Source organism: Drosophila grimshawi, unplaced genomic scaffold (assembly GCF_018153295.1).
Source record: "Drosophila grimshawi isolate 15287-2541.00 unplaced genomic scaffold, ASM1815329v1 contig_311, whole genome shotgun sequence".
Classification (NCBI taxonomy): domain Eukaryota; kingdom Metazoa; phylum Arthropoda; class Insecta; order Diptera; family Drosophilidae; genus Drosophila; species Drosophila grimshawi.
Window position 1 is genome coordinate 23,194,434 of NW_025063098.1, and position 23,770 is coordinate 23,218,203.

Below are 23,770 nucleotides of genomic sequence, written 5' to 3' on the forward strand. Positions count from 1 at the left end.
TGTCAAATGGGTACTATGTAAAAGGGTGTGACACTGAAAAATATAAAACAAATGCCGCCCAATTGTAATTAGAGACAATGGAAATGAACCCTTGACTGGGTCGACAGTCGACAGTTGACAGTCGACTGAGAGACAGAGAGACCGAGAGACCGGCCGACCCTTTGGCCTTTTCTTATCTTATCAAAATTAATTCAAATGATTGCAAAAAAGAGAGAACACAAATAATTAAAATTAATTATGTGGAATATATTCAATAAGTTGGAAATTATGCAAACGAGCGCAAAGTAAACGCCTCTAGATAACGCTAAGTGCAATTGCCGGGCCCCGCAAAATATATTTGTGGACCGAAAATAGCCGCCCCTTCTTAGCATGTATGGACACAAAGCGCTTGGGCGATTGCACGAGTGGCTAGATTGATGGATGGATTGATGGATGGATGCATGGGTGAATGGATGAATGGCTGGCCAGATGGACAATTGCTCAAAGTATTTTCGAATTTTCGAAGCAACAAAAAAATGTAAACCACAAAAGTATCACGAGAATGGGACCAGCCACATGCTCGTTGTGAGTTCGGGCCAAAATATCGTCAAAATTTCCGGCATTTCGCATATAAACTAAAAGTATGTCCCAGACAGTCTTCAGTTCACTCGACTCGTCGGTCCACGTCGCGGCTATTGTCAAAGTGGCGCAAAGTACTTAAAAATATACGACGAAACCATTGGAATAGCCACCAAAATCCGTATACAGTCAAGTAGATTTCTCTTGTCGATCTTCGTTTGGTTGCATTCTGCTACTTTTCGCTGTGAGGTGTTTGGTGTGAAAAGAAAAAAATGAATTTGAAATTCAATTTGACGTTCCTGTCTCTGGCACTTGTCTGCCTCATCTCTGTCATACTGTTGACTCATACTGTGGAAATTGAGGCAGTTGGATCTGGAGACGCCGCATGCAAAGAGCTAAGTACGTTAAGAACATAATTATTGTCTAAAAATACCATTAAATAGACCCCATGCAAAGTATAATGATTACCGGCAATTTTGAAATTCAACTATAAATTCCAATAATGAGTTTTATGCTGACGTCTATTTGCAAAAAAAAAAATTACATAATTCTATAAATAACATTGACTACTTTGTGGTATGTGGATTAGTCATTAAAATATTCATTCCATTGCGTGGTATTCACAACGAGACCATGTTGATGTTGCCTTTATTGTATTCTATTATCTATTTAGAAATTAGACATTAAGGCAGATGACATTTAAAAGTAATTAATGTACAAAATTGCTCATAAATTCCGTGCATTTAATTTTGAGAAAATACCGTTAAAATATTTGTCAATTATAATTTTTATTATTCTATAATATACGTTCCGTGGAATTTTGTTATCCATTGTAATAACATTTTGTGAGAAATAACAAGAGATTTGAGTTTTATGTTAATTTTGATTTTAATAGCGTTTAATCTAAACACTGCCAAAACTAAAAGTTAAAATAATATTTCAAATCAGCACTCTATTTGCTATAGCTAACGATACGCTGTGAACAATTTTTGGAAATCTTTTGAAAATAAACATTGTTCCACCTAATTTCTGTTACACGCTTAAAATTTTCGACGCAATTGTGGTTAGGAATCACTGCCAAAATTATTGTCAGTTGGCTTTGACTTGTGCACTATTTTGCCAAAATTGTAAGAGCAAATATGTTGCTTATTCCTAGGGAAATCAATTTTAATTGCACCAAATGGGCCCATTTGGTTGGAATAGTCATTGAAGCGTTGAAATAATGCATCATTTATAAGCACTTGAAGGAGTCGATTAACCAATTAATTGCTTAATTAAACAGCAAGTTCCTTTTGCGACATTTGCAGATAATGTCAACTGCTATGTGGGCCGCAACGAGGGAAATTACTGCAGCAGCAAGGACCAGACAAGGACCCTGACCCGCTGGTACTACGACAAGGGCGCCTGCCGCCCATTCACCTACAAGGGTTGCAATGGAAATCGGAATCGCTTCTGCACGCAGAAGAGCTGTGAGTCGCGTTGTGGCGACGAATGAATAACCAAAATCGCACACTCACTTATGCACACAGTTTCAACATTCAGTTACACATCCACTTAGTTCATAAGTTTATATGTACCATACATAAAAATGTATAGGCTAAGTATTGAGCACAAATACAAGCAACAGAGCAAGCCAAAACTGTTTCCCACCTTTGATCGAGGACCAATATGCGGAATGCAGCCGCCAAAATAGACAAATTTGACAAGTACTTGTTGTAAGCTGTTAGTACAGCAAGTGAAAGTGCGGCACTTTGCTGCTGCCACTGGCAACTGCCACTGGCCGAACGAACGAGTTATGAAAAATGTGGAAACTGTCAGCGCATTGACAGCTTGCGTATCAAATAACGCCTTGACATGCCCCCATGACAATGTCGCCAATGGCCCCCGTTGACTTTGATTTTGATTTTGATGCCGATGCCGATGCTGCTGCTGCTGCTGATGCTGATACTGGCTCTTAGTCCACGGACCCGTGGGCTTTTAGCGCTGACGCACTGCCCGAGTATACTGGATGTCAGCCGGGCATTGTCAGTGCAAATGTCAAGACCACATCAAAGGCCTGTCTACGGGTCGATGGCTGCTAGCCATTTCGAGAGCTGATCTTTTTACTGCTAATTAAAATAGTTTAAGCACAACAGCCACATTAACTTAATGCATATATATGTGCCGTTCAACAACAAACTGCTAAACGGATACCTCTTAAATGGCAGACCAGGCAAACTGATCGACCGCAGCAATTGCATGGAGTACTGCGATGGCTTTTGACAGTCGATTGTTTTACCTGTCACCACCAAGCAATGCACACGCACACTTTAAAGGCTTGTGGAGAAAGTGAACGTTGCTGTTCGATAGCTATGCAGAAACAAGTGCCAATCAAGTACATTACGGCATCGCCAGACACGTTGCCGTTGACGGCAGCAGCACATAAATGTGTTAAAGTGACAGCAACAACGGCAATACCACTAACATCCTCATTAAACCACATCACACATACATTAACACAGACACACACACCCACACTTGAGTCATATGGTGCTGATTTTAAAATTGTATGCTAAAAAAAAGAAAAGAAAAAAATTTGCACCACGAATATGATTGGCAGTAGAAAATTCGCACACCTTGGGTAATTTGCATGAAATTAGTTAGTTTTAATTGGAAATTTGAAGCGTTTAAACAGCGACGAGTTGACCGCAATATGGTCCAAGGATGCCTGTCACAAATGCCGGGCATGTGAATGATAATTGAAAACGCAATTGAATTCATTGGCCTGAACCACTCGGGCCACTCTCTCGTATCATTATCCAAATGCCTAACAGGCCTCATAATCGCTTTACCAAAATCAACGCCTGGCCATAAATAATGCGCCTCGTCAGCAGGCGAGCGCACAAAAATGGAAATCCCACCAAATAATCCCAAATTCGTTGGCATAAAAATTCAAAAACGCCAAATCTTGGCAAGCATCAAATGCGTGTAATTTGATTATTTATCACAATTTTTTTATTTAACGACCCAATTGAGTTTTATATGGCCATTGAGCAAAACAGCGCAGAAAAAAAAACACAAGATAAAATGCTCTAGTCGAGTGTGCTTAACTGGAAGATACCCTTTACGAACAATGGTCCAACGAAGTGCACAAAAAATGTGAACTTCCATAATTAAATGTGTATAGAATGTTAAATTGTAAAATTATGTCAATCAATTCAGGTTAGCTAACAAACGTTTCCGCAGTAATTGGCAATCGCACATATATAAAAATAAATTAAACTTAGTCCATAAATTCTTAAGCCCACATTTAAGCCGAGCTTCTTGGGCGCAAAGGACACGCTGACTCTGATCAACAATATATATGAGAATACATAATTTTTTTTACTTGTATTATGCCAATATGTTGATGATGTTTTATGAGTATAGGGTATAAATTGAAAGTAGCCAGAAAACGCAGAGCAGGCACAATGAGAGAGGACAGTTGTGGGCATCATTTGCAAAGAAAGCTCAGTAAGTAGGTGACCTGTGGAAGACGTGGCCATTTTATTTTTTTTTTTTTGTTGCTTTAATATGCCAAAGGTCAATCAGCATGTGCCGCATTTGTCAAAATGCTCTCGCCGGATAGACCTCTGGCGAACATCAGGCCAAAACTGTACTCTATAAAAGTGACACCGTACTTTTTGTCAACCAAAAAAGTTTTCTTCTTGATGTGCCACATAAAGTCATCCAAATGTGTATCTGTGTCTCTCTCTGTGTGTGTGGTGGTGTTTTCTGTCCAGTAGTCTACACCCCGAAAACATTATTTCTGAGAGTTCCCCGGCTGCCCGTCTTGTCTTTGACAAAGTGAACAAAAATGTGAGATGCAAAAATGATTTTCTCAAATGAAAAATGTAAATGGATTTGTAAAATGCCGCTGCTACCGTTTGTTTATATTCTGCAAGCAAGGACATATTGGGTATATTCATTCCATTTATTCTCAAGTGGAAACTCCAACTGTTCTCACAGTTCTAATGGTATTTTCGAATATTATATATCATTTTCAATTTATGTTCTACTTTCACTAAATATTAAATTGGATTTTATTATTTATCTAAGTGCATAACAGATAGTTATTTCATAGTCCAACTATGCTTATGTCAGTATATGTATCTATTGTGCAAAAGAAAATGAGCTTTTGGACTGGGTTAAAGCCATAAACCCAATTTAAGTCTAAAGTAATTCATTGAACGACCCTATTGCTTTTGTTACTGCACACGAATACAGATTTAGTTAAATTTGTGACATGGAGTAAAGGAAAGATGGTGGTTCGAATGCAAGTAGACCATGTGTTCCCATGTGTTCATATAAATTTTGTGTTTATTCGGGTGCATTTCCACTGCGGCGCACATTCAGCCGCAGCCGCAGCCACAGCCACAGCCACAGACGCCGTTGCCGTCACCTTCTATCACATTGAGTGGGCAAACGACCTTGCTCACACACGTACACACCTTGCTCATAAGCACACGCACAGCTGCATTGGTCTGCACACATGCAACTCGCAGGACTTGGCTGTTGCATGCCCCACTGACTTTGGGCTTCATTTATGTGGATCAAATAATGTTAGTCTCTCTGGCCCAAGCCGGTTAACCGTACAGCATTTGAGTGCACCGCACAACAGTATAAGCACACACAAACACACACACACACAGAGAAACTACCACTATATATACATCGGAGAGCTTTAACTATTTTTCCGTTTAAATAATTTTGGAATGCTTTTCTCTGAATGAACCAAAGCTATGTTGCTAGGTTTTTTGTTTGATTCATCTTTTGGTTTTTTTTTTTGTGGGTCAAATTGAATTAAAATTCCTGTGACAAGTTCTTATGGCACAAAAAGTTGGCTGGCAATTTATTACTTTTGACTTTGCAACGATTTAAAAAGTTTGTTTTTGCCAACACCAAACCCTAAACCAGAAACCCCAAATCCAATGCGAACTTAAGGCAAAGTCGGCCGACACCCCTTTGGCCAATTTCATTTCTTCTCTGTTGCCTTTGTATTTTCACACAAATTGGTTTCTCATTCTGCTTGATTTCATGCACAAGCTGAAGTACAGTTTTTGCAAACACACACACACCAACACACACACACACACAAACACACACAAACGAGCACACACCTGGCTCTCAGGCCACTTGAGTTGTTATCTGCACTTACCTGATCAGCCGAGCAGGCAACTTACACTTGTTGGCACTCAAGCTGCTGCTATTGCTTCTGCTGCTGCCACGCTTACATCCCAATGCAGCACTTTATGTCTCTAGCTAAAACTGTGATTTTCGTGCGCATACACCGTCCACTGGTGCGTATACGCAACAGAGTATTGTGTCAACACGAAGAAGCAAAAACTGCAGCATTATTCGAGGTCGACATTGTTGCATTCGCTTCGACATTGTGTCGCCTTACACGCATCCTTACAGAGCTTACAACGAGAGTCACTTTCCACTGGGTCTGTAATGGGAGTGGCACTCTTGGAAGCATGCCTCAAGAGCAGTCAAGTGGATTTACCCGTTGTTGTATGCTGATGTTGTTAGTTTGTTGAAGCTTCTTGCTTGCATACAAATAAATTAAAATACATATGTATTTATGGAAGAAAAACACGGACACAGACACAGACACGCACATACACTACACTCGGAAATTAAATTAAATATAAACCTACGTCGAATAACATCAACATGCTATTCCTATTTAAATTTGAAGACATGGCCAGACATTGCTGCACGTATGAGATAAAAAATATATGCACATACACATACCCGCACACAAACATACATCAGCAAATATTAAGAAAGAGCAGTGGGCTATGGACAGTCGAATAGTGGATACCCTGGCAGACTTACTAATGAATCAATCAAAAATGATTGTTAACTTAACATGAATAATTAACAATATGCAATAATTGATTCGAGCGCTGAATTATTAAACAATCTTAAAAACCAAATAAAAGTTTCAAAATTAAGCACTTATACGTATTGTTATATATACGCACTTGTTATCAGTACAGATGATAATTGATGTAGCGAGTAATCCAAAATAAATGACAAAAAACACGGAAAAAATATGATAAATTCACATTATTGTCACACAGTTGAAATGATAAATAGACAAATATTAAGTCTTTTAATTAAATACCTAAGTTGTCCAACGAAACGTTCAATGACAGCTCAAACTGTGATCCAGTTCGATTCACTTTTCAAAAGTTATTTTAAATCTGAGAAACACATTCTTACCAAACTTTATCTTATTTATATTGTGGAAACTATATAAAATGAGCAAATCAACTTCATCAAAATAATATGCTTAAGAATGTCGAGTATTCCTTAAAATACCCTATGTAAGTATGTAAAGAGGTGTACGTGTGCAGCTGCCAAGGGAGCTGGTGCTTTTGCCGCTGATGCTGGAGCTGATGTGGGCGTGGCAAGCAAACATATTGCAGTCAGTGTTAGGCAACAGCTCAGACGCAGGCAAACGGAAGCCAGAGTGTTTGTATATGAATGAATGAATGAATGAAGGGCTGATGATGCGTGCGTGTGTGTGTGAGTGTGAGTGTGCTTGTGCGTGATTGTGAGTGTCGCCTGTGTGTGTTCGTGTGAGTTAGTGTCAAGTCAGGGACATTTAGTAATTCCGCAGGCATATCAAGGACAACGTACTCATAAATACCAAAGGCAAATGCCGCTCAGCAACAACAAGAACAAGAACAGCTGCAAGCTTGTCTCTCTGTCAGACGCTTAGCCATCTATCTGTCTGTCTGTCTGCCAGTCCCTGCAGTCCGTTCATCTGCCCGCCTGCCTGTCAGTCATTTTGTGTTTGAATGTATGGAATTTTTAACTTCATTATCGAAGCACAGGCTACCATTTGTCGCTACGCATCGCTGCTCATCTTTGTCCTCGCCACTTGATCGTCCTTGTCATTGTCTCTGGGCGCATTGCTCAGACCCATGGCTCTTATTCCGCCAATGCGCAATGGCATGCATACCTAATGCCCAATGATGTGCACGTTAGAGATGACAGCTCGCCGAGTCGCTCATTTGAGCTATCACAGCAGGCCAGGCAGTCCCGAAAGTCCCGACATTACCGACATTACCGACGAGTCCCGCCAGTCGGTTTATAAAACTCCAATACCACCTCATTTAAAGCATCAGCTGCTTAACACATATTTTCATTTGGCTTGTGCCATATGAAGGTGCCTTTAAAAATGTCACTTTCTACCTCCTGGCCATAAATTCAGCGGCTGTCCGCCAATGTTTGTTATTTATTTGACTTAGGCACGTTGTGGCGCGTGGCATTTGGTGCTAGCTCTTGCCCAGCGACAACCTTTAAAATACATGCCACGCCTAGTGAAACCCGTCTGGCCATCGCCCCATCGCATTGCCACACAGCTGTCAGCATTCAAGCGTTCCCAAAACGGCGCCCGAGCGTCACCAAAAACTGAAGCAGCTCGCGATTTATAGCGCTCCTCGGCGAAAGTTTTTTGCATTGTGAGAGTTAACGATATATTTTGGGCACGTTCTGCAGCTCCATAAAAATGTTCTGGGATCTCTATCTATCTATCTGTCTATATTGTATTTGTGCGTATGTCAATGCCAAGTGTCAGAGTGAAGTCCAATACACAACATATCGCGTATGTGTGATATTTTTGTGCAAAAGTGAAATTTAATTAATTATGTGCCGCCGCTGCTTGGAGGAATTTTCTACTCAGTGCGCCACAGCGTATGCAATGATTTATTGCTACCAGTCTAGCAGTTGAGTGGTGCCAGTGGTTCGTGGGTGGGTTGTTGCTGGTTGGATATTCAGTGTCTGTAAATGTGTCTGTTTGGCTCTGGCTTGGCTTGGCTTCCGCTCTGCAATTTTGACGGGCAGCTTCAAAAGCGCAACATGAGAATTTATTTTGCGCGCATTTGTCTTGCCATAGCACAGCACTCACATGCACTCACCCCCACTCAGGCTCCACTCACGCACTCATCGCTCACTCAGCAGCGTCTACGCGTACATTCACATGGTGGCCATTATTAATAGTTCTGGCGGTGGCGGCTGAATCCAGTCAAATTAATTTCAATTTAATTAAATTTTTTCGTTTTGCCCCCGTTGAAATGAGCTAAGCAAAATAAATGAAAATTTCTGTCAAATAAATGTTAAAAAATTGACTCATTGTGGCGCATTCGATGGAAAAATAACGGCATAGAACCAAGTATAACCAAACGCAATACAACCCCCATTTTCCATTTTCTTCTCTATTTATACTTCCCTCATGGCGTTGTGTGAAGGGAAGGGAATCACAGCTGCAGAAATATTTGCAAGCATTTGTTTCTCAACCCGTGTGTCAGGATATATATATATATATGTGTGTGTGTGTGTATGTGTGTACGTGAGTGTATGTGGCTGAGTATATATGTGTGCATATAGCGAACGTTGGAAATTCGCACGCTTGGCACTAAAGTCATTTTTCGCCAACATCGCAGCGACGTTCGCTTCGAGCCATTTGCCATTGAAATAGTTGAATGCTTCGTTGTTGCTGCTTGCCTTATACACCAGCCCCAAAAGGCGCTTCACAAATGCGCTCATTTATCAATATGTCCGTTGTTGTATAACTATTTATGCCAAACGCAGCCCTTATTCCCCTCGTTGCTCTCCGTCGTGTACGTGTCGTCAGCCAAAACTTAACGCCAAACTTAGGAAACGTCAAATGCGATTTAACTAATATTCAGCAATTCATTTTCATCTTCGTATGCATCTAACTGCCAATTGCCGTGCTGCGAAATTAATGCGAAATGCATTAGCCCCAGCCACATGAAAGTTGGCAGTGTTTAATGCTGCCTTCAATACACATTGGCAGCTGCATTCAAATTGAAACCGGGCGGATGAGTGATGTGAATTCAAAAAGTTAAATCAAATAACCATGGTAAAAATCAGTGCCAACTTTGACAGCAACAGATAAATCTACTTCTTAATCACACGCAAAATCAACTATGTATGCTTTTTTCGTATATAAAAATATTCATTGTAGTATATATATAAATATATACTACATATCAACGTAGCTGTCATTTCTGACTCTGTCTGGCATTCCATTGGATTGCAATAAATATTGCATCCAGAAATGCGAGATGCTGATGGTTGCATGTTAATATATGTTTATAAATACCACATTTTCTTGAGCAGTGTAAAAATATCAACGAAAGTGACTAGGTTGACTTGATCATATTTCTTTCTCAGTGCTTTAATGATGTCATCGATCTCAAATAAAATATAATATTTCTTACAGGTAAGCACTTTAGAGTTATTATAAGCTAAGGCTATAGGCCTTGACAATTTTCTAGAAAATATAAGATAATTATTGACTATATATGTAGTTCAAAACTAAAATATCGATGTTTTGTCTTACAGGAATAAATATGTTAACAGAATTAAGGAAACAAATATATGAGTTCGTTACAGGGCATCGTCAAGTGCAGCAATATCGACGACCAACAATTTTTTTGTAATTTTCTTTTGCTCAAAAACATCGCATGCGATTTACTTGTCATGCTCATCTGTTGTAGCACTCACTGGTTGCACGGGTCGTTGAGGGCTGGGACGCAGCTGTCGTTCGTATGACAGCAAAAAAAAAATTACAAATTATGGCAAATGGGCGCAAATTTTAATGAAATTCAACAACAAAAAATCGAATAAAATATGCAGGGTGACAGAGACAAGATAGAACAAGATAGAGCGAGAGACAAATAGAAAGTGAGGACAACACACACGGCGAGATGTCAACAGCGAAATATTAAAAAGGCGCTGACAGGCAAGCGAGGATAGTGCCAGAATGTGCTATTTGCCAAATAACCAGTTGGCACCCCAAGCAACAACTCAGTAAAAAATTCCAATGAGCTGGAAATATTTTATGCAACACAAAATCTTTTTAACCATCAATAAACTAAACATTTTCCGTAATATATCAATGTTAATCTATGGAAAATCCGTTGTTTTTATTAATAAGCGGGCATTGCGCTTGAGGACGGGAAACGAGAAATCAATTGCATGATAAATAAGAGCAACAGCATCTCAACAACAAATACATGAAATATCCGTAACTACGTATCACATTGCAAACGGCGTTAAGCCGCATTAATTCATGAGGTTGCTTGTTTATTACCATTTCCGGTTTACAATATCCGCTTCTGCCGCAGTTTTGGTGACAGCAACCGCATATAAGCACACCACATACCTGCATACAGACACAAACACACACACACACACACATACACACACACACACACGCACACGCATGCATAAATAATTCGCAGTTAATCTGAAATCATTTACCGAGTGGCATAAATTTCTCTATATTTGTACATACGTACTTTTGTATGTGTGTATATATATTTTGAACACTTTTTAATTATAAATACGTATACGTATTTTTTATATCACACTGGCATTGCATCAATTTAAAAACAACATTAACTTGTGTTCTTTTTAAAGCCTACCAATTTAAATGTAAATTTAATTTTCAGCTATCAACATTTATTGAAAAAGAGAGAGGTGGCCAAAGTGTGAATTAGAAATATTTGTTGGCATGGAATTTTGAAAAACATTTTGTGTAGGTGCATATAAATATATAATTTAAAGTGTCTTAAAATTTAAAGCTTTTTGGTTTGCGCTTTTTTTCGTCAAAAATGTAACAGTTGCAAGAAATCAGCAGGAAAATAAATAGCATTAAATATTTAACACATCTTATTTGAACAATGAATATTTAGCTAAATTAGAAACACAACCAACTCATTTCAATGAAATTTTGAAGGTGTATATTAGATATGTGACATTATTTTAGCTAGAGATCAACGTGTGAAAATGAGTTCCTTAAAATACATCTTCGAATATTCAGTTCTAGTTGATGAAAATTTAAATTTCTATTGCATCGTCTAGATGTTGGATAACACCAAAATTGTGTTGCTCGAGAAAAGCTATTACATTAAATGAGTAATTTCGCTGTTATAAAAATGGCGTTTGCCCAACCACTGCAGATATTTTGTTATCGTTATTAAAATGGCTCTGGAAATAACCAGAATTAAAAGTAAACATTTTTTCAACAACGAAAAATTTAATGAAATTCGGTATGTTGAAATACTCTTTACATGAAATACTCTTTCAGACAGGTATATTAGTAGATGCATAAAATGATATATCTTCTTAACTTAAGTCTCTCAAAATTTAATTTAATTTAAAACTAAGATTCTGAAGATCAGTTCTAATTATCTTAAAATTTTCAACTGATCACATGGCCGCTAAGAAGCAGAGGACAGTCTTGAAATATTATGTGGTACAGGGTAAATACAAAATCAACAAGACCAACAACAACACACACATACACGGGGCGCACAGACACACACAGAACTCTTAACATGCAAAAATATTTGCTGAAACGTATATTGACTTGCCAAAAACAAAACCGAACGAAATTGATTGGCAAACAGTGCGAATAAGGGCAACAGGAACAGAAATACAAAAATCGCTTATCGAAATCAATTTTGCATAAACCAGGCGCAGCGTATCCCACTTCCAAATATCATAAAACGCTGCAAACAAATCAAAATTAACAAATACAAGTTAGCGAGGCGGTGCAAGAGTATGAGGCAAGGCATACAACAGTGGCAACGAGGACAACAACAGGCCACTCTTGAAGGTAGATGAGAATCCTTAAGCCTTGAGCTGGGTACAGCTGAAAATTTATCAGCAGTGAAAGAGGAGAGAGAGGAGGGGGGGGATTAGTGTGTCTGTGCCCGCAGTTGTCTAACCCCAATTCGGTGGCGCTGCTCGCGGTGCATAGCCAATTTGCATGCTATGCATTTTAAATGGTCAAAGGGACTTCAAGAATTGCAGAGGGACGTCGACGGTTAGTTGACAAATTGTCGGCGCAAATGCGTTTTAATTACCAGTTGCGACTAGGACAGAACCTGCATTTGCAACCAGGCCAAACAAATCACTTATAAGCTGACCAACGGACAAATTTTGGCCAGTTTCGCCACCTGTAACTCCAACCAACTGGCCGCCAATCCAAATAACTCACCTTAAGCCCCAAACGGGCCCTGTGGTGTCGTTCGTCGAAGGATCTGTTTGTGCAAGTTATCACTTGATGCGTATGTATGTTTGATGCGGTCCCTGTCGTAATTTATGATTTCAACTGGTTAAACCATTCAAGCACACGTGTTGTGGTTAATGTTTGTGTATATGAGTGTGTGTGTGTGTGTGAGATTGTGGCAACATTGCTCAAATGATTTGTGGGTGGGCGTAGCTTTCAGCCCTTTAGGGCCATTAAAGGACTCGGATTTGACAAAACTAATGTGCCCATTAAAATCGCATATTAATGACAGATATTTGCTGACTGCCAAAATACGAAATATAATAGATCAAAGCAAAAAAACGAATAAAGAAACTTTTTTTTTTGAGGGGCGATGAGCCGCATAAGTTATTTTTTTCGAACTCATCGATGAACTGATAAGTGGCAATTGAGGCGACACACGTGTGTCGTTATTGTTGTTGCTCTGGCATATGAAGTGCCAAAGTTGAAAAAGTTATTTGCATGTAAATTTGTTGCGAGGATCGCAAATGTAATACGAGTCACAAGCACAATGGGAAATGAAAGTAAAGCAAAGCAAAGAAAAATCTGGGAAAACTTTAGACAAAAGTCGAATGGGAAAAACGAGAAGATAACGCAAACAAAACACCCACAGCAATGATAAAGCAATAAGAGTAAGGAAAAGGTGGTTTATGCTTGAGGGGTGAAGGGGTAGGGGTGGGGGGAGAGAGGTGGGCAATAAAGGTCGTTGCCTAATGACTGCGATAAACGCTGGCAAATGAGAAAAACCAAAGAGCAAGCAAATGAAAAGTGTTTCAATAAAGACCAACACAATTGAAAACTTTGCAATTGCCACGTAGAAAATCCCAATACACTCACGCACACACACTCAAACAAACACACACACATACACACACTCACGCATACACGCGTATGAAGCGTTTACTGTTTTGTTTAGCTACACATTACGAAATGTTGGCGCATTATATCCGTTTCCGCTCAACTGGCAAAATTCATTAAGCTCTACAAAATGGCGGCGTATTCAGTCAGCAACGAGAGAGTCACTCAATTCGTCAATCCGTCAATCACTCAGCCGTTACTCGAGTGGCTGCCTTGCGCTCAATAAAGTTTCATTAACTTCGTTCATTCATCTGCCATTCAGTCAACCAATCAGCCAGCCAGTCAGACCAGTTTGTTCCGACCTCTGTGCGACTTGTAAGTGTTTTGTAAACATGACTTATAGAAATGGCTGCCAATAATTTTGTGCTCTTGCTGTTGTCGTTGTTGTATGGATTTTGGAGTTACGCCCACAGACATATCACTAAACCTGCAGCACGGGCACCGTTCGAACTGCAGCTGTAAATAATTCATGAGGCAGCGAAATGTTCGAAATTTAACCGATTTGCCAATAAAGTTGCCTGAGCAGCAAATTGTCAAGGAGGTCGCGACGTCAAACCGTTGTCCTTTAGTGGCCAACGGACAAAGGCCAATGCAAAAAATTGGGATTTTCAATCGGCAATCGGCAATCGGCAAACGCCAATACCCAATTACAATTCAATTCCGTTCGTTGGTCGTGGGCTTTGCAGTTCACAAGTTTAATTGAGCATTCAAAGACGCACTGACAAGTGCGAAAGAGACGATGGTGGCGAAAATGCAGAGCAATCCAATTCGCCGGCTAGTGCCATACATGAAATCCAAGCTCAAATTGCTGCTGTCAGATGAGAACGAGAATGTTGCCCATTGCCTGCCAAGATTTAACCCACAGTTTGTGTTTGTCACTACGCTCAGCCCGGTGGGGTAATGGAAAAGGGCAGCTTGTTATCGTGCCTGTCTCCACAAGTCCTGCTTGACTGGCAGTTCAGGTTACCGCTTCCAGTTACACTGCTATCACAAATATCCCAGCTCTCCCATATTTTCGCTCAACGACTATTTTCTCACGTTTTCCTGCCATTTTCCAGACTGTCAGCTTACGCAAAGCGTTGTCAGAATTGTCTCCAAGAAAGATGCAATTGCAATTGCAATTATCTGGAATTGGCGATGAAACCGAATACCATTCACAAAACATAGGTATATATAGGTTTCTTTATGCATAAGTATAGCCGGTCGCATAGTAGCCCATTACCATGCTGCGATCCACCTACCATTAATTAACAAAAGCTTGCCGTCAGTCCAGTTAACTCCAGAATTAGTGCCTAATATCGCTCTAAAAGGGTTAAGAGTATGTTGATTATTAAAAGAAATGTACAAATGCTTCAAATGTCATACACAAGTGATAATAATTATTATTAAGATTTTCATGGGGACTGTTATCTGTCAACTCTGGAGCTGAATAGTTCAAAGGCATCACGTCTTTAACTAATTGTTAGCATAATTAGAAGTCAACGTTACAAATCCCGGAGGGACACTGACTGATTGGCAAATTGGCAATTGGCAAAAATGTTGTGGCTTCTTTTGGAGGCATGGCCAGGCCTCTAATTGAATCACGTGCGTGGGTTGAGAAATTGGCCAGGGCACTGCAAATGGAGCTGGGACTTAAACCGGGCACTGGAGCTTAACTCAATCGCTGACTCTTCCAATAGTTGTATACGGTCACGCCCAAAGGCGTCGCCCACGAGGCGCCATCGATGCGCACCCAATGGGACAACAACTTAATCATCATCACGTCGACATTAGTCACACTCCTGGCGCCTTATCCCTTTACCCACACTCACATTTGCCTATGACACTGGCTATAAGTACGTGTGTGTGTGTGAGTGTATGTGTGTATGTGTGTGAGTAGTTGACTCACTTGTCATTTCAAATGCAATTTACAAGTCTCTTTTGTAGCCACGACAATGGAGACATTTGCCGAGACCACTCGTATTGAATCACTCGCTGATTAGTTGCACCAATCCGATAATTATGCCATATGCCAATGTGCTGATTGTGCGTGGCCAAGGAAGTGGTCATTTGGGTTGTAGTTGAGTGGTTGTCGGGTCAGTGTGGGGTGACTTCCATTTAAATTAGCTGCACCAATGTACCTCGTTCAAATACAAACGTGCAACGTTTGTTTAAGCTTATCTCATCAGCAGCATGAAGCTATTAGGCACGGTATATTTATGTTTGCTTTAGATCTGCGTATGTTACTAAATGGCATTGTACGTGTAGGTATCGAGTTCAAAAATTAAATTGTACACGTTTTCATATCACGTGTCCTGGCGTCTCTCTCTCTCTATTATCTTTTCTAAATGGATAATGTTGATGGTGCGACGCCATTGCTGGTAGTCGGAAATGGGTGGCATGGATGCTGTTGTGTTATTGTTACTGCTCAATGGCATTGCAATTTAATTAAGTCACGCAACATTTCGATTTGGAGCTTTAAATTGAATGTGAGTTTACATTCGGCAGATGGTTACGTATTTTCCTATTGAAGTTGGTCTCGAATTGAACTCACTAATTGCAAATTCGATTGCCATACAAATATATATATATATATATATATATATATATATATATGTGTGTGTGTGTATGTATGTACATCTTACCAGCGTATCACCATCAGTTTCGGTTCGTGGCTTTCTACATTCATGAACTTAGGTTCCAATTTGAAAATAAATCAATGTTTTATAATCACACGTTTTTACGTATATTTTTAGTGGAAAAAGATATTGCGTATTTTTAGGCAGTGCACAAAAACTGCATTTGCTGCTTCATGCAGCATATTTTTTTGGGAAAAGCTGATTTTATTGCTGCTGGGATTATGGAGCCAAATCACTTTAAATATTGAGCGGATAACTAACAAGCATACAGGGCCACCTATTTGAAATGTAAAGCGAACGCTTATGTATTTGTCTAGTTTGCATTGCCTGCTTAGAGCACAACAACAACAACAGCAACAGCAACAACAGCAACAAAAGCAAAGAAAAAGCACAGCAGCAACATTAATACATAGAGTTGGCCTGGAGCACAAATATGCAGGACAAAATTTGACATGGTTCTGGCCAGGTGGCGTGAGCTCAGTGCAACTGCTCGAGACAGTTAGTACCACTTGCCACCCATCTGGGCAGCCACCCAACTTGCTGCTGGCTGTCTTGTTAGCTGACTCAGTCGCTGCGTTGCCGTGTCGCATGTTTGTTAGGCAGCCCAGGGAAGCGTAAGACATTTGCCTGTGTGCCTTTGGCACGTGCATAGACTACGAAAGGGTCGGAGAATGGGAAGCGGTTGGGCTACGGTAGTATCTGTTGGGTTCTGTGTTAGGGTGGACGGGAATAGAAATATGTTTGCATACATGTATTTGTCGTAGTTATATATGTTGTTGTTCTTATCCTTTTCAGCGCATTTGTCGTATTCTCTTATGCAATTTGCTTTGCAGACGACTCGTTATTTTATTGTTTACCTGCGCACACAGCAAAAATAAGTAGAACATAAATTACAGCTCCGCAATCTGGAAAACTGCATTTGCTTTTTGTTGAACAGACGAATTTCCATAGAACACACATATGCCCGAGTCTTTATTGTAAGTAGGTAATATGGCACAACCTGTCGTTTGGGAGCCCAGGTAGGAAGCAGTGACTATATAATTTCAGTTGATTTCGTTTTGCCATTACCATGTAAATAAAAACAATTTCACCCGTCGTTGCCTGTCAAACTTATGACAATTAAAATGCTTCTTGAGTTGACTACAAATTTGGAACGATACTGCATTATGGCAGCAAAAGCCTTTTAACGCCAATCAGCTAAGCACATTTCAATTGGCTTTTTGCCTGCGACACATGTGAGTTGCGATCCGAGGGCAGAACGCTTATATCGATACAAAAAAATAAAAAATAAATAAATACAGGGAAAAGACTCTGTGGATGGGGCAGGGCGGTGCTGTTTGCTAAAGAGCTTAAGTGAAATTACACTTGGAGCGCAGCGATTTCATCCACAAAATGCGCAGTGCGCGGTCCAACGAGAATTCTAGGGAACCGACAAGGGAGAGGGTCGTGGCACTGCTAAAATGCTCGCTAAAAGCTTTTGGCCCACTCAAATGAGGAAAATTTACGAAAATTCTAAAGTGACATTGCGATAATCGCGTAATCGATGAAGTCTGTCATTATCGTGAGCCCTTCGATGTTGCTGCCACTGCATCTGCAGCCCCTGTCTGCCACCACTGTCGGGCTTGACACTGTCAAAAGCGAAGTCAATAAGTAAAAATGTTCAACGGCAAAATGTCGAAGCTGGCAACAGAAAACACTTAAGCGGAAAAAATAAAACGGAACAAAAAAAAGTGTTTACTATAAACGTCGCACGAAGGCCACACTGTTCGTTTAGCCTTTGCCGCTCGGCGTTGTCAAATTTCCTCAAATCCTGCTGAAACAAATAGTCGACGTTGTGTGGATGGGGAAACGGCGGCAGTAGCTTTACCAAAAAGTTGAATCCCTGATTTTATGTTTCAGCAGGAGGGCTAAAAGGCAGATTCAATTTGACAGTTGCAAGAATTCAATTTTCTTGTCATCATGTTGCGGATTAGTTTCGTGCTTGTCCCGTGCATGGCCAGCAAGCAGTCGAGTTGGTATAGTTGGACATCATTTGCAAAAGTGCAACTGCAGCAGTGCAACCAGTAGACAACAGAAAGTAGACAGTAGACAGCAACTTACAAATGCACACGCACAAATGAGAAAAGTTGCAAGTTTCGAAAACTACAAAAAAGTTTACCATCTGCTGTTGCCCCTATTCCAACTGCAGATCTGCCAGAGACCTTCACTATGAACAGGACCAACATACAAACGATGTTCGAGGTGCCTGTCTCGCACAAATAACAAAGTTTGTGGCCACGTCATGTGCGTGTCCTATTGAATTTGATGCACGTGGTAGGACACTAACAGCTGTAGTTACAGAATGGAATCATTTGTGAAACTTTCAACTTGCACCCGGAGATCAGCGCGGGATATGCATTTCGACAGCTTCATGATATCGTCTTAGCCCATTTTTGATGACGATGAAAAGATTGCTTATAGAAATCGGTTTAGTTTTAACAAAGTTATGTTTCCGAATAATGATGTGCTATTATTTTAATGTTCAACTTTTGACAAAGTTATTGTAATGCAAGGCTTTTTGTTCAGAATGCTGATATGCATTTTTACAATTGAATAATGTTAAAGTGTCCAATTAGAAAGCCATATCTTAATAATTGTGGCTTTATTGCTTTCGGTAGTCGATATTTATCGATATTAGCAAACTGACTGAAATGAAATAATCATGATCCATGTGTATTATACGAGTACTTGGAGTCTCTAGAGCGGCTCGATGGTTGATACTGTTTCTTATGGCACCTCTTACATACCTTGAGACAATTATATGATACCCCTTTTACCCGTTTGCAGAGTATGCCCAATAACATAAAAATCCTTCATTGAGTTCATCGCATTCTAGGAACCGGTCTCTGAGATCAGCGCGCTAAAACAGACTGACACACAAACAAACATCTACTTACCCTGTAAAATGTCAAATGTCTGTCTCTCTTTCGCTCTCTATCTCTCTCTATTTAAGTAATTATATTGCTGTCACTACTCTATCCGTTAAAAACATTTTATATTAAACTTTTTCTATCGCCTGACAAGAGAATTGGAGGGTCAATGCCAGGCTGTCAGTCAAATAAAAAGTACATCCATTAGGCCATACTTTTGACCATGTCAGCGACACTCGCTAGCTGTCTCCGGGCCACTTGCATTTTGGCCAGACGCAAGCTGTCCGCAGCAGCAACAACAACAACAACAACAACTAATTAAAGAAGAACTTCAACTAGCAATAGTAGCAGCAGCGGCAGCAGCAGCGGAAGCACCCTTAAACCGGCATTGACTTTGGACTCTAATTTGTCACATCTCCAACATTCCTTTGGCACAAAAGGGCAGACAAGAAAAAATATGAAATGTCAACTGGAATGACTTATAGACTCCACAAAACGAGACGATCCATCTCCGACCAACCGGCTAACTGCTTAAATGCTTAATATAACAACAAAAACAACAACAAGAACAACAATGTGGGGAACAATAACAAGAGCAGAGGAGTAGGAAGAAAAAACAAGCAGGAATAACAACAGACAACAACAGGAATGGCATGACAACAGCCAAAGAGTGGAAAACAATTTGCTGCCTACGGTTAGGCTTTCTGCTTAGCTCCTGTTTACTCATGCTGCTGCCTGCTGCTGACTATTGTTGCCGTTGTTGTAGTGACAGTGGCCCGAATTCTGAACCGAAGCCGCTTGATGGATTACAGCCAAAAGGCGGCAGCTCCTCAACAATTGGGAAGGTGTGGCCCAAACCAGAGAAGGTAGAAGAAGCAGCAGCAGCAGCAGCAGCAGCAGCAGCAGCAGCAGCTGCACGATTAGGCTTTTGTTTGGCTGCTTGTCAAAATTCTATGGCCCCACCCACGGAACGCCTTAGATTTGGCTTTTGTGAGTATCTGCGGCAAAGTGATTTGTGCACCCCAAAGGATTGGAAAATACGTTTAATGAAGTGAAGGGTTAAATTTGGCAAAAGGTTTGCCAAATAGAAGAGGCTTACACCAAACACACGCACACTCACAAAATACGTAGAGTACAAGGCACAACAAATTCAATCGCATCACACACTCTTTCACACTCACTTCAATAGCCAAAATAAAAGTATCGATGAATGGAAAGTTTAAAGCTAGGGACTTGCCCAAGATGGCTTAAAGCAAAAGCCAAAAAGCAGCGCTCTTGCCAATTACTCTCTAATGCCTTTCGCTGACCTTCACAAACGAATCCCGTTTGTGTTTAAAATGCCAATGGGCACCAGGCAACGGGCAGCTGACAACATAATCATTTATCATAACAAATGGCATTTCTCAAGTGGCACATATGATTGTGCCAAAAGAAGCGAAGCCAAAGCAAACCAAAATCAAGGCCAGTTCTCGAACGGAATCTGACCGATCCACAAAAGCCTGCATTCGCCACTCAGTGGCCCATAAATCTGCAGCATGGCCAAAATTTGCGGATATGCGAAACGGCAACAGCAACGGCAACGGCAACGGCAGAGCCAATGGCAACCATTTGTCTAATTTTAATGGGCATGCTAATAGAGCCATTGGCTTGTCGTTCGAGCGAGCGGTAGCCAGTGGATTGGTCAGCTAACACCTGGCCCGCAAACTGGCCCATGACTGTCCGGGTCAGTTTTTTTGGAGGACCCGTCGGACTTTTAATTTATGTGCGGCAAAAACTTTTTGGCTCATTAAATACCTCAAAATGTTAAATGACTTACGAGCTGGCTGCCCCGGAAAGGAGTCAGCAACGAGATGTTGCAGACGATTGACTACCGTCTGGAACGTGCCCCAGCTGTGCCTTCATCTTCCGCTCAATAGCCAGTCCATTCTCCACCACATACCTCTGCAGCATTCATTGCATCATCATTTACCGAATTGCCGTTACGTGCGGCATTATCGGCCAAGGCAAATCGCAGTCGGCCTCGCAATCTCAGCAGGTCAAGTCAATGTTAGCGATATTGATGAACAGGCCAGCCAATGCTTTTAAATGACCTACTGCTTGTTATACTCTTATTTATTATAGCTCATGGGCGCACCTTTCTCAAATCTTACTAAATTTCTTCTATATACATATATAACTTAACTGGAACAATTCGGATCGGGTTACAATATTATAGAATCAGGTTTTAAAGTTAAAGTTAGTTATAAAGTTAAAGCAATTAAATCAATTAATCAAAGAACCGATCAATCAAAGAAAAATATTAACATCAGACAGTTAATTGGTTCTAAAGTAAATTCCTATAAAATGGTCTTTAATAATGTATAGTTATAAGCTTGGAGATTTGAATCAGTTAATGATAGAGTAAGCGTAAGCGCTCAACTTCTTAATTTTTTGTTTAAAATTTGCATTTATTTTGTCTTGCTGATGATTCATTAATGATGCGAATCTAAAGAGTTGGCAGCACAATTCAGTTGAGCTAAATGACAAGCCAACAAAACAGGCTCATTTATTTCCTGCTATCACTTCAACTGACACGAACTACCAACACCGAGCCAATAACGGTTTGTATTTGCCAACAAGGGGACCCAGGTGTCAGACCAGGCGTCAGCGCCTGTGTCGGAGATGGCCAATTCAATCATGGAGCTTAACGCACATAAAGCGACAGCTCTACTCTGGGCCTACCGGCTGACCAACTCTGTCAACTGGCAACCGATTCCCACAAGTGCAAGTGAGATCATAAATATTTATGAGTGTATCCTGGGGCAAGGGACACTAACTCAATTCCTGTTCGCAACGCAATACAGCATATGCATTTTAATTTATTTATTAGACTTGGGCGAACACAAATAAATGCGTTGCACTGGGATTTATTTAGAAGTACAAGAATTGCATAATATGCTGCACTCAAAAGCAGATGTCGAATAGTGTAAGGGAGCAATGGCTTCAACTAGGGTTGCCTGATTTACACACAAACACAGACGTGCACACGCCTCTGGGAAATTTAATTTGGAACGCAAACCCACAAATTCGATGAACCTCAATCAGCAGCGTCGCACTCCAAGCACATCCCGGCAACCCACTTTACCCATTTTTCGCAGTGGCTGCCATTGCCTCTTATATTGTGTACAAATCTGTGAGTGTTTGTGTGTGTGTGTTTGTGCGTGTGTGTGTTTTGGTCAGAGCTATGATGCATTCAACACAATTGAGGCCAATGCCACAACCCCATGCTGGACCTGCACACCACGCCCAATGCCCCGCGGCCACTCGGACTGGTCAGTTAATGCAGTCACTGGCAGTGCTGCTTTTTATTGCTGATGACAAAACAGTTGTTGTTGGTGTTTTGCAGAACAACGGGAACAACAGCTGCAACAAAAACAACTACAACAACTGCAGCAGCAGAAACAAGAGCAACATTTTTTGTGTTTATGTTAGTTTCTTCTTTGGCGTTGCTGCTTTTTGCTTTTGCCACTGATTGTTGCGCTGTAAATTGCATTTGCGGTCAACAAAGTGCAACAACAACAAAATCAACAACAGCAAAACACACGTTGTCAGCCAGGCTTCCCTTTTATTTCTGTTTATTTTAAAATTTTTGGTTGATTTATACTTTCACTTTAATTGTGCTGTTTGCTTAATTTAAATTGCCATTAGTTACGACTTTATGCCAACTTCTGCTTTATCACTGTCTGGCTTTACTTTGGCTTGTGTTTGGCTGAGTGTTGGTGTGTCTGAGTGTGGATGTGAATGTGTGTGTGATTGTGTGTGAGTCGAATTAAATAGCCACAGCACTTGGGTTACGATTGTTCGCACAAATAAACAATCACACACACAATCACAAAGGCGCACTCTATCAGTTTCAGATTTCTGGTTGTCTGGTGACTGGGCTTGCTCCTGTGTTCAGTCATTTTTGTGCTCTAAATATTCAACAATTTTCTTTCTGTCTATATACCGGATTCTACTGGGTGCTCACTTTGGAATATTTCATTTTTTGTTTCCATTTCTGGTGGGGCCAACAACTCTCGGTTTGGTTTTAATTAAAACAACAATGTCGTGCCACACTCAAAGAATTCCTCTTACCTATCCAATAATCGACTCACACCCTCACACACAGCCACTATTATTGTATTGCCTGGGCAGCCAGACAGCAATTGGTGATGTTGTTGTTGTTGCAATGTTTTACTTTTTACAATTTCATTTCATTCGTTTTGTATTCATCCGCTGTGACCGAAGCACCCTCTCTCTCTCTCTCTCTCTGTCGGACTTTCCGCTTTGTTCCTGGTTGTGTTTTGTGTGAAAAGTGATAAGTGAAATATGCTTTGCAGTTTTCAATTTAGCCGTTCAATGCAATTGCAATTGGATATTGGCAAAGGGGAGCAACCAGCCGGGATTCAGTTTCCAGCCGCAGTAAGTTGAAAAGTTCCTGTTTTTTTTTTTTGCCGTTTTTAAAGGGGGAAACATTCGGAAAATGTTGGCAATCAGACAGTCTCTTAATAATAGCCTGTTTGCATAAAAATAACAAAGAGGAATCAAAGTCCATTGCATAGTTGGTGTGCACACAAATTCAGTTAGCACCTTTAAATGCATACATAGCCCGGCAGAGTATATCACTATAATATCAGCGCAGGGGGATAAACTACAGAGCTGTACATTTGCATATTTGGGTCACGGCATAG

General features: G+C 40.5%; 1 protein-coding gene across 1 annotated transcript; it reads left to right on the top strand.

Moving 5' to 3' along the window:
* Nucleotides 1–645: 645 nt before the first annotated feature.
* LOC6568410 (kunitz-type protease inhibitor 2) lies at nt 646–2,191 on the top strand. The gene is made up of 2 exons (XM_001994687.3): nt 646–957; nt 1,866–2,191. The coding sequence occupies exons 1-2, from the start codon at nt 831–833 to the stop codon at nt 2,051–2,053; spliced, it is 315 nt and encodes a 104-aa protein (XP_001994723.1). The 5' UTR covers nt 646–830; the 3' UTR covers nt 2,054–2,191.
* The last annotated feature ends 21,579 nt before the right edge of the window (nt 2,192–23,770 follow it).

Bases quoted from the DNA above. Each gene is read 5' to 3' on its own strand.
- LOC6568410 (XM_001994687.3), top strand. From the start codon at position 831: ATGAATTTGAAATTCAATTTGACGTTCCTGTCTCTGGCACTTGTCTGC. The intron at 958-1,865 runs GTACGTTAAGAA...CGACATTTGCAG, and splicing joins CGCCGCATGCAAAGAGCTAA to ATAATGTCAACTGCTATGTG.